Source organism: Juglans microcarpa x Juglans regia, chromosome 7D (assembly GCF_004785595.1).
Source record: "Juglans microcarpa x Juglans regia isolate MS1-56 chromosome 7D, Jm3101_v1.0, whole genome shotgun sequence".
In the NCBI taxonomy this organism is placed as follows: Eukaryota; Viridiplantae; Streptophyta; class Magnoliopsida; order Fagales; family Juglandaceae; genus Juglans; species Juglans microcarpa x Juglans regia.
In genome coordinates this window covers 26,034,130-26,044,589 of record NC_054606.1, presented here as the reverse complement: position 1 = coordinate 26,044,589, position 10,460 = coordinate 26,034,130, and the positions used below count along the sequence as shown (strand labels likewise).

The following is a 10,460-nucleotide window of genomic DNA, read 5'->3' as shown; positions in this document are numbered from 1 at the left end:
TTATACAAACTAGACACCAAACACAGAAACGTATAACCAGGATTGGAATTTCCAAATCCAAGGAGAAGCTGATAATTAAAGCTCCCTTAGCATCACAAGCAGGAAAAAATACAGTGTATAATATTAATTATTGGTGCAACCACCAAATTACAATTGATCTGATACAGAAAAACAAAGGCGGAAAGGAAACTGAGAATCCCATTTGACTCAAAAACGTCCTAAATGCATTATTTCATGCACATGGGCCATGATCGATCGATCATGAATCTGATCTCACGCGTCATGCACGCACGTCCTACGCATACAGCACTTGATCATTTACTATTATGGCGCGCGGTGACACATAAAATAAAATAATGTGCATGTACGTAGACTTATGAGGGGCAGTTGGTTGTGTATATATATATATATTATATATATAGTGAATTACTACTTACTTTGTAGTTGTTTGGGGTCAGGAGAAAATGGGAAAGTTCCAAAGGGTCTGTGTCTTCTGTGGAAGTAATTCGGGGAAAAGAAAAATATTCAGCGATGCAGCTCTTGATCTGGGAAGAGAATTGGTCGGTATTCTCTCTATCTCTCTCTCTCTCTCTCTCTCATTTATATATACAAGTACAGTACATGACATGACATACACCCAAAATCAATATGTATATATATATCTGGGTTTCGATCTTCAAACATTCGCTTTGAGGGTATTAAAATGGTGATTTGCAGGTGGAGAGGAAGATGGATTTGGTGTATGGAGGAGGCAGTGTTGGGCTGATGGGATTGGTTTCTCAGACAACTTTTGATGGTGGATGCCATGTGCTTGGGTAAAACTAGGTCATATCATGCATGGGGAGAAAATAATCATACAACTTGCTTTTTTAAGTCTTCTTTCTAGTGCATATATTTCCATATATATTGACCAAAAGAGTCTGGACTAATTGATCATGTTCATGTCATCATATCGTTTTTATTCTGACTTTCTTGTTCCCTTCTTTTCTTTTCTTTTTTTGTTAGAGTTATCCCAAGTGCACTTATTCCTATTGAGGTATATAAATATATGAACATCGATCTCTCTCTCTCTCTCTCTCTCTCTGTGATCTGGTGTCGATTAATTTGATTACTAATTATGACCTGTTCTCAGATATCTGGCCAAGCAGTTGGAGAAGTGTTGATTGTCTCAGATATGCACGAAAGGAAGGCTGAAATGGCTCGTCGAGCTGATGCTTTTATTGCTCTTCCGGGTATATATATATATATATACACAATATATGCAGAAAGATATCATGTGTTAATTGGATATATATATATATATATATATATAGTATGTTATGTAAATAAAATTTTCATGATTTCCCCTTTCATTTTCTCTCTCATATAAATATGAAGGTGGGTATGGAACCATGGAAGAGTTGCTTGAGATGATAACATGGTCTCAGCTTGGAATCCACGACAAACCAGTAAGCAAAATCTCCTCCTGAATATTTTGATACTTAATTAGTACTGATCTACAAGTAAATAATACTGTTTAATTTCCAAAAACATTATGCTATATATATATGTATGTATGTATATAGGGATCTTGATGAATGATTATGTTTCTTAGTTAATTTTAGTGACCTGTGATTAATTTAGCATTAAACTATTTATTTCCCTCAAGTCCGACAAAAGGGTTTTGAGTAAAAACTTTTTGAAATGAGTACTTTTGTGTAGGCACGCATGCATTTGTGAGAGGTATGTGTTTTCTTAGTTTTTTGGGAAAGTAATTCTTCTGGTGTTCATTAAAATGTAACTTGAAGGTAGGATTACATTTAAACAATGATGAAAGGTTTCCTGAATTTAAATGGGAAATGCAATGTGGCATGCATGATATGGTGAATGCTAGCTACACCTTCAAAATTCACACTTCCCTTGACATTCATTCCAATTGCAAGCAAAAAGTAAAGTTTCTCTTTTCATTCTTTGTTGAGCTACTCACCATTATTCAAAGTTCCAGCTTGCCAGAGGATGTTGTGTATGAACTGGGGTTCAATTCTCATGTTATCCTGAACTTTTGCCCAGCAAATTGCCTTGGATTTGATTGGTTCATTAATTAAATATAAGAGAAAGAAAAGTTGAAGTTGCAACTTGCAAGCCATTAGATTCCAATGCTTCTCCCTAGCTAATCCCAAGTACTCATCAAGACAATCTGTTTAATTTCTAATGCTTGAAATTAAGTGAATAGTTGTATGTAGTTTATATGAACTAATTAGACAGATCTGACCCTCGAGCTTGACATCTGTCCAATTGAGACAGGGATGGACCCAGTTTAATTAGGCCTTTAATTAACCTAACCTTTTCTTTGACAAAGTAGTTTATAGTGTCTTTACTGTCACAGCAATCACTCTCATGCAATGAATGGATTCCATATTGAAATGGGAAAAATTTTGTAAGTACAAATCAAAAGGAAGTAGGTGAGATCAAAGCCATTGAGCATATTGTTTCAACTAAAAAACCAAGGACAGATTCAAGGAACAAGAACAAGGAACCTTGACTTTAGTGGTTACTTGCACTGAGTTCTGACATTAATTTTTTTTTTGGCCAGTTGTCACATTAAGCTCAAAGTTTGACAAAATACAAATTTTCTAATGTTAAAGCCGCCATCAAACTCAGCATATTTTGGCTGCAAAAACAGGTGGGTCTCTTAAACATTGATGGATACTACGATTGCTTGCTTGGATTGTTTGACAAAGGTGTGGAAGAAGGATTTATTAAACCGCATGCTAGGAATATTATCATATCTGCAAGTACTGCTCGAGAGCTGATACAGAGGATGGAGGTACTGATATATTTTCTTTCTACATTAATCACATACAAAATAAAAACAGCTTTTGTACATTTCTAAAACCGCAGAACTATGTTCAATCATTGAAATAGTTAACCAAAAGAAGAAAATCCGACTGAAGTGCTTTCTCCTATGAGAATTTGCATATTTTTTTTTACGTGAAATAAGTTGAGATAAAAGTTAAAAATTAAATAAAATATTATTAAAATATATTTTTTTAATATTATTTTTTTTTTAGATTTGAAAAAATTGAATTGTTTATTTTATTTAGTATGAAAATTTAAAAAAATTATAATGATTAGATAAAATGAGATAAGAATGACTGTGAAAATAAACGACACTTTAAGTCCCCAGGTGTCCCGCCCGACAGATCGTCGCAGAAACCTTGGTCAGCTTCAATATTTGAGGGGCGTCAAAATTCCAAGAACATTGTTTTGACAAGATGACAGGGCAAACGTGAGAATCATGTTTTACTTTGAGTTGAGTATTACTTCGAGTTAAGTAGGCAAAGACATTCGATGAGAACATGAATAAACTATGCCAGGAACATCTTATCTTAGAGTCATTTCTCTAATTTAACTTGAAATCACTCGTGTGTTTCTGCAGGAATACATACCCACGCATGATCAAGTAGCACCAACACAAAGTTGGTGCATAGAAGAAAACTAAAATGCAAATTCTTAGCCGTTCCCTTCTTGTTTGCCCTCAAAGAGGAGAAGGGGAAGGGCTTATTGTAATGACATCCTTATAAAAGGCGCTCATGGCTGGTTCCGTGCAAGCAGATAGAATAATAAAAGAAAAGTGATATTCCAAAAGGTCAAGGGTGCTCATTGTTGCACCCATTGAGATTTATGCTAGATAGATTGACAGCATAACTGAACTTATTTTTACTCGAAATGGAATAAAAAGATAGTATGCATTCAGCATGGCTTGAAGGCTGTGATGTACTTTATATTGCAGGGTTCAATGTTAATTCATAGATTCCCATGTTTCTAACTAACAACGTATTCAGTTCCTGTCACAAAAAAGATGAACAAAAAGAAGGAAGGATCAACCAAAACTGGCTTCATTGTTCAAAACTCAATAGACACCAAATAAATAGATATAAGGAATCTCAAGTTCAGGAATTGCAACTACAAGCCAAAAGGGCAAAGAACCCTGCTTCTCGTTACATAGCACAAGAGAAAAAGCACTGGTGTCTTCCAATATCATCCCGTGTGAAAGGTAAATTCCATGTGTATGCTACACGGAACAAAAAGCTTTCATTGCCTGGCAGAAAAATCATTTGCACAGCTTTCTTCCCCTACCTTATAATAAACTTAGTTCTCATTCTATATTAGCCTTTCACGAAGCTTCTGGGTTCAGGCTCATCATAAAACATTACAGACAGGAGCTAGCTAGTCATAAAGAAAGATCATCAATGCAATAAAAGAAAATTCAAATACAAAAGAAGTATCATTCCGGAACCAAAAAAGTAAAGACGTTCAAATTCAAGTAAAAAGCATTATAGGATAACAAAAACCTCTTCAGCACGTATTGATTCCATCCTTGCAATCTGTGGTCAAATTATAGAATGTTTCCACACGTGTCTTTCCCCTATAAAGAACCTCAGTATCCACAGCAACTCTCATGTAACCATCAAACTCAACTGGTCGTCCATTATTTAGAAGCATTGTCTCATTGTACCACTCACTTGTATTTCCCCACAATTCATTAAAATCATCAAGCAAATGCACCTTGTACTGAGATCTCAGTTTGTCAAAGTAATTGTAAAAGGGTTCATTGGTGGCTATATACAGATTCCTCCATGGCTGAACCAAACCTTTAAGCTTTGCAAGGAGCCTGTCAGGGGATGTATCAGAGTCCAGATGAGGCCATAGCTCTTTATTCTGTGCCTTCTCCCCTCGAACCACGTGTACCGCATCAAAATCCCAGTCCATTCGCCCACTGATCTCTGAAACAATATTCATCAATCTCTTTGATTTCCAAAGAGCATGCCATGGCCTCTGGATGTACTTGGCAGCTTGCCCTTCACATACCCTATACCAATAATTCTCCGGCTCTGGTGCATCGAACTGCCTCCATACAATTGTGCTCTTATCTTTCTTAAGTTGCATTGGCGTCACCTTGTAGCTCACAACCTTCCTAGTAGGAACTTTCCTTTTATGGCTTCGATCCCATTTCTTCCAGCCTCCCAAAAACTCACCCTCCTCCACAATCGATGCAACCTCCTTAAGATGCTCAAAATCAAAATAATACCGGAAATCCTTTCCCTCCTCATCTTTATTACTTGGATTATAAGTTGCCGCCAGGCATATACTCAAATCCATCACAAATGTTCTATTCAAGTACATAGCCTCCCCTAAACCACACAAGAAACTCCAAAGGTGGTGATTCATTCCCTTACAATAATCCCCTCCACGTGAATAGTACAAGTACCTCCCCTTGTTGAAATTCATCAACCCTAAACTTGGGATTGTGTCATTGATCTCCTCATCCCGCACTGGTGGGGGTACAATCTTAGCATTATTCCCACCACCCCTCCTCGTGCCATTACTGATTCTACTCCTAGGCCGCCGGGCATTGACACCGGAATGCCATGCACCCGCCTGCACCACTTTATACGTACAATTCTCTCCGATTCCAAATTTGAACCTCCTAAAATCCCTATACTTCCTCCAAGACTTCTCTTTCTTATTTCTAAACCTCCACGCCACGTCACACTCATCCGGTTTCGACCCATTAACCGTTGTCTGATACTCCAAAAACACAATGGACTTAAAAACCCGCAGATTGAACTTCTCAACTGCAATCAGAACTCTTGGGTCTGAACAATTCACAACATCCCGTAATTCGTCACAACCGGATCGTGATTCAGGGGTCATAGTGGCGATCTTCTCTTCAGTTTCCTTAATCACCGCCTCGGTAATCGGCATGCCTTCAGGCGCCAGGGCACGCACCAAGGGAAAATCTTCCCCAGTTTTGAGGATAGAATTGTCATTTTGGAAGGTGGCGTTTTCAGATTGGGTGAATAGCTTGGTCAGGGCAGGAGCTGATTCAAGCCATGGGTCTGGAGGTTGGTAGGTGATGGCAATTACTGTAAATATGAGCACTGAGAATACAAACACTGAGAAACACACATTGCCTATCAATTTTATTAGGTTCTGCCCTATGGGCTCAGTGGTTGGATTCGACTCTTTCATGGGTTAGTCCTGAAAGCTGTGATCTTTTTAACAAAACCCACACACTCAAGTACCAGAACCCTTAGTTTTCGTTTCAGCTGCCAATCAGATCCGACCCTTTCATGGGTTAGTCCTGAAAGCTGTGATCTTTTTAACAAAACCCACACACTCAAATACCCGAATCCTTAGTTTTCGTTTCAGCTACCAATCAGATCTCGAAATCAGTGCACAAAACTGGGTCTGTGAGGGAATTAAGATTCAAGAAAAACCCAGATATTCAAACCTTCAGTCTTCCCGTTTGAGTGACCAATCAGATCTTGAAATTAGAGCAAGAAAACCAAGTGTGAATGTGAAAGAGACCAAGAAAGTGAGGGAATTAAAGTGGAAAGACAAGAGGGGCCAAGAGTTTACTTACAATTGAAAATGGGAGATCCCAGATGGGTCTTGACAAAGATGAGATTTGATTTAAGGGGTATTTGTTCCTCGTAGATGTTAATGTAATTCGTATAATATCAAGTGCAGTGTTTCAGAGTATGCTTCGAGCTCTTGATGCAAGCACCCGTGGGGGAGGGGTGTTGGATTGTCTACATCAAGCGAGTTTGCTTGTCCTATTTTACTCTGGTGGATTAGCATCAGCCGTCGCCATGTCAGCAAAATAATTGTTCATTCTTGTTTTTTACACAAATCATCTAGACAACTTCATTGATGGTAAGGCACAAGATCGGCACTCGGCACTTCTACAATAACAAATTGAAAAATGCTGGTTTGCATTTTATTTTTTTAAAATTTTTAAAAAATTTTTATTAATGAATTTGTGTGTATATATATATATATATATATATATTTTAAATATTTAAAAATATTTAAACTAATCACGATAAAAACTGGACGCCCTTACAAACTTTTAAATAAGGAATGAAAGTTCTCCAACTATGGCCACAGAAAGAAACTTACCTGTGTTTTACATATGTGTTAAGCATCCTTAAAAAATTATTAATATAATGACATTATAATTTCTAACCTAAATTTTAATAATAATAATAATAATAATAGAGATTTTAATAAGAACCTTTTTAATGCATACGATATATATATATTAGTCTAATCATTCGTCCCAAGCCTAACATGTACATCTGACTTACATTTTCATGGTTTTTTTTTCTTGTTTTTCAAGAAAGAAGAAACCAAGATATGCGCAACTCTATTGTCACCATCGATAAACTCAATATGTTGAGATTTGAAAGTCTATCTTCACTTTTTATGTCTGGTTTGATGATGTTCTTGAAATGAAATGAGATATTTTATTAAAAATTAAATAAAATATTATTTTTAATATTATTTTTATTTTAAAATTTAAAAAAATTAAATTATTTATTATATTTTATATAAGAATTTAATAAAATTATATTAATTATATGAAAAAAAATAGTTTAATTATGTGTAATCCAACTAGCCGTATGTACATCATTCTATGTGTTTCTCAAAGTGGGGACCTCATGCACTGTACTGCCTTTAGCTCACGTAGCCTCCCTACACTGTCGGCTTTCACTGTAAAATTCGCAATTTGATTGTCCTTCTCGTCAAGATATCGACATTAACGTGGGAATGGAGATCAACAACCTTCATCTTGGTCTGAATGATTGCAGGGTGCCCCTCGCAACAGTCCACTTATGTTTCGACTCCAAAATAATCCTTGCAGTGATCATTTCTTATGATCAAATTTGAGATTTTGTTGGACACCCAACCCGAATATTGATTTCCCTTTCTTTCTAAATTCTTACGATTAATGAATATCATGTGCAAAAAAGACGCCACTGAGATTGACAACTCTGTGTGATGATCTTAATACAGTTTCAAAACCTCAAGCAGAGCGTTCCATTCACACGTTGACATGTTTTTACCAAACCGGAAGAACAACTAACATACCATCTCTAGCTTGAGCAGTGAAAGAACAGCCATGGAATCTATGAAAGCTTCTTAATTGGTTCCTTCACTCTAAATTAGAAGTACTGCGGCTAAAGAACTCAATTCAGAGATCCCATGTTTCTTGATATTCCATTTCGCTGCAATTCTCTATTCATCTTTCTCACTAGCTGACAAAACCCAACCAAATATTCGAGGGTTTTTAGGCGTCTACCATTGTTGGTGTTTTGATGGTTCTGGTGATCATAGCCCTCCGGTAATAACTCTGTGAGTGTTGGGAACTTGGGATCTACATTGCGAAAATCTTTTTTGCATGCTTTCTGCTTCTTTTGAGTATATTTGTATATGATGCTTTTAACATGGGTGGAAAACTTGTCATGAATTATAGCTTTTTTTTTTTAATATTAGGCTGTGACAAGAATCCAACTTTGGATACTCTGCGCCTGCCTTCTCATGAACTACACAGCACAAACAGCTGCAGTGAATACAGGTACGCCTATTGAAGAAAGCATGTGCAGTTGGTTAACCAAGTACAGTGCAGAACGGCATTGTCTTCTTTTGGCCGAACACCGATCCTCAATACAAGGATATATATTCTTATGGACAGAAAAGACTTCTACCTCTGAGAACTATATCATTTCATATACTAAATTAAGTGGCGAATTGAGATATTCCTTATGGGTTTGGTCTGCCACTATCTTCTGAGAATCTGAGTTGAACCTTTTTTCTACTATAAAATAGAGGAACCGTAGTTTCTATTTATGTAACTATAAACAATATCTGGCCCATTTTTCAGTTTATACTTAGGCACACGAAACGTTGAGATATTCGGTATTAGTACTTTCCTTTATGGCTTTGGCTAATATCGAGAAAAATTATGGCTTTTTGCCTTATCTATGAAGTCGCTTCTTCCTTCCCATTTGGCATAAATATTGTGGAGAATAAAATATAAAATATACGGTTCATGGTTAAAACCCAGCCCACTATGCCAAGCTTGAAGACAAGGGAGAAGGGTGTCAGGAGTAAGGGAGTGGTGTTAAAAGAATAAGGGAGGGTGTCAGAGAAAAGTAAAAAAAGGACGCTCAGACACGGACGCTCAGACACGCAAAGGGTCATGTCTCACCTCTGCTGACAAACACACAAAGAGACCGGTCAAATCATGACAGGCAGACACGCGCAATGAGAAGTGAGACAAAAGTAAGGGACCAAACGACAAACGAATTCTCTCTCGATCAAATCATCTTCTTCTTCTTCAGGAACCTCCCGAGGAAGACATCATCTTCAGCAAGAAGAGCTCTAGCTTTCTTTGTACAGTGAGAAATGAGAGACCACGATAGACTATAAACAAATACATTATAGTGGAAACTCTCATTCCCCAAACTCCCGTAGATATAGGTCTAGTGCCGAACCACGTAAATTCTGGTGTCCATCTCTCTTTACTTTCTCTGCTCTTGTTTTCCATTTGTCGTCATGGACGTAAGCATCGCCACCATATTGCAGCACCAAAATACTACCGAGTGCCCCAAACAACACCGATCAAGGTCCAGTGGGCCGAGAATGACTCTTTCTCTCCCTCAAGCCCAGTGTGCGATTTTTACAGCATCAACAAATATTATTAGGAAATTCTTCAAATTAATCTATATCTAAAATTGGGCATGTCTCATTTGGGTTTTTTTTTTCTTTTTTTTTTTAATTCTTTTACCTATTTTATCTTTTGCAGACATGATAGGGTACATTGATTTTGCATCCTCAGTTTGAGGTATTGATTGAGAATCTTATGGAGCCTGCTCATGTTCCATATGCACGGTATGGAATAATCTAAACTCAACAACCCAAAAACAGATAAAGTACTTTCGGATAATCCTTATTCCAGTCAATTTGCTCTGTTCTCTTAATTTGTCAAGAGCATTAGATGCAGATCAGGATGTGAATTTTGTTCCCCCGAGCTAGAACCAAAAGGGTATAAATTAGATTGATCAAATTTTCACCTTAATTATGTTGTTGATGAAGGGAAGTTGGCAACCATTTTGGTTAATCCTTGTTCAATATTTTATTTGCCTTCCGTGGTCTTACTCCTTGGTACTTCTCTTTATTATGCAAGTTTTGGTTAATGCAGAAAATGTCAATGCAGCGCTTAGTATTTATTTGTGTTCCAGTTAGTCCAGGTAGTAGCAGAATGATATGGACCTTCCGAAGGAACTTTGGTATTTGGATCGAGAAAGTTGTACTATGATGGACAAAACCTGAATCTAGATTTAGATTTATCTCTTATTCATGTTGAGATGACTCCCATCTCATATCACAAAGCTTTTTTCTATCTAGATAATGGGTCATCTCGTTATGCATGACTGTTGCTTTTTATGAGTTAACATCAAAGCCACTGGTAAGATCACCAGATCAACCATGTTGACAAGCTACTAGAAAAGATAACTTGCATTACATGGATAATTTCAGAGTGAAAATGAAACTGTAGATGGCTGGGAAAAATATTTTTTCTTCTTTTCTATTTTATTGACAAGGTGTGAACATAAGACTTAACCCAC

General features: G+C 36.9%; 2 protein-coding genes across 3 annotated transcripts; one reads left to right on the top strand and one right to left on the bottom strand.

Annotated features, from left to right (window-relative positions):
• Window positions 1-425: 425 nt before the first annotated feature.
• Window positions 426-3,546, top strand: LOC121238849 (probable cytokinin riboside 5'-monophosphate phosphoribohydrolase LOGL1). Of its 2 annotated transcripts, XM_041135910.1 has the most exons (7): window positions 426-560; window positions 718-815; window positions 1,006-1,036; window positions 1,133-1,232; window positions 1,378-1,448; window positions 2,663-2,806; window positions 3,419-3,546. In XM_041135910.1, the coding sequence occupies exons 1-7, from the start codon at window positions 465-467 to the stop codon at window positions 3,479-3,481; spliced, it is 603 nt and encodes a 200-aa protein (XP_040991844.1). In that variant the 5' UTR covers window positions 426-464; the 3' UTR covers window positions 3,482-3,546. The 2 variants fall into 2 exon arrangements, with proteins under 2 accessions (XP_040991844.1, XP_040991843.1); XM_041135909.1 differs by lacking the exon at window positions 3,419-3,546 and having other exon boundaries at window positions 2,663-2,946.
• A 49-nt stretch (window positions 3,547-3,595) lies between these two features.
• LOC121238848 lies at window positions 3,596-6,596 on the bottom strand. Its single transcript, XM_041135908.1, has 2 exons — window positions 4,335-6,596; window positions 3,596-3,827 (listed from the first exon to the last, which is right to left on the bottom strand). Exon 1 carries the CDS (start codon window positions 6,013-6,015, stop codon window positions 4,339-4,341), a length of 1,677 nt encoding a protein of 558 aa, XP_040991842.1. The 5' UTR covers window positions 6,016-6,596; the 3' UTR covers window positions 3,596-3,827; window positions 4,335-4,338.
• Window positions 6,597-10,460: the final 3,864 nt, after the last annotated feature.

Excerpts from the sequence above, each read along its gene's own strand:
- LOC121238849 (XM_041135909.1), top strand. The coding sequence starts at position 465 with ATGGGAAAGTTCCAAAGGGTCTGTGTCTTCTGTGGAAGTAATTCGGGG. Across the intron at positions 816-1,005 it reads GGTGGATGCCATGTGCTTGG|AGTTATCCCAAGTGCACTTA; the intron begins GTAAAACTAGGT and ends TTTTTTTGTTAG. Across the intron at positions 1,233-1,377 it reads TGCTTTTATTGCTCTTCCGG|GTGGGTATGGAACCATGGAA; the intron begins GTATATATATAT and ends ATAAATATGAAG.
- LOC121238848 (XM_041135908.1), bottom strand. The coding sequence starts at position 6,015 with ATGAAAGAGTCGAATCCAACCACTGAGCCCATAGGGCAGAACCTAATA.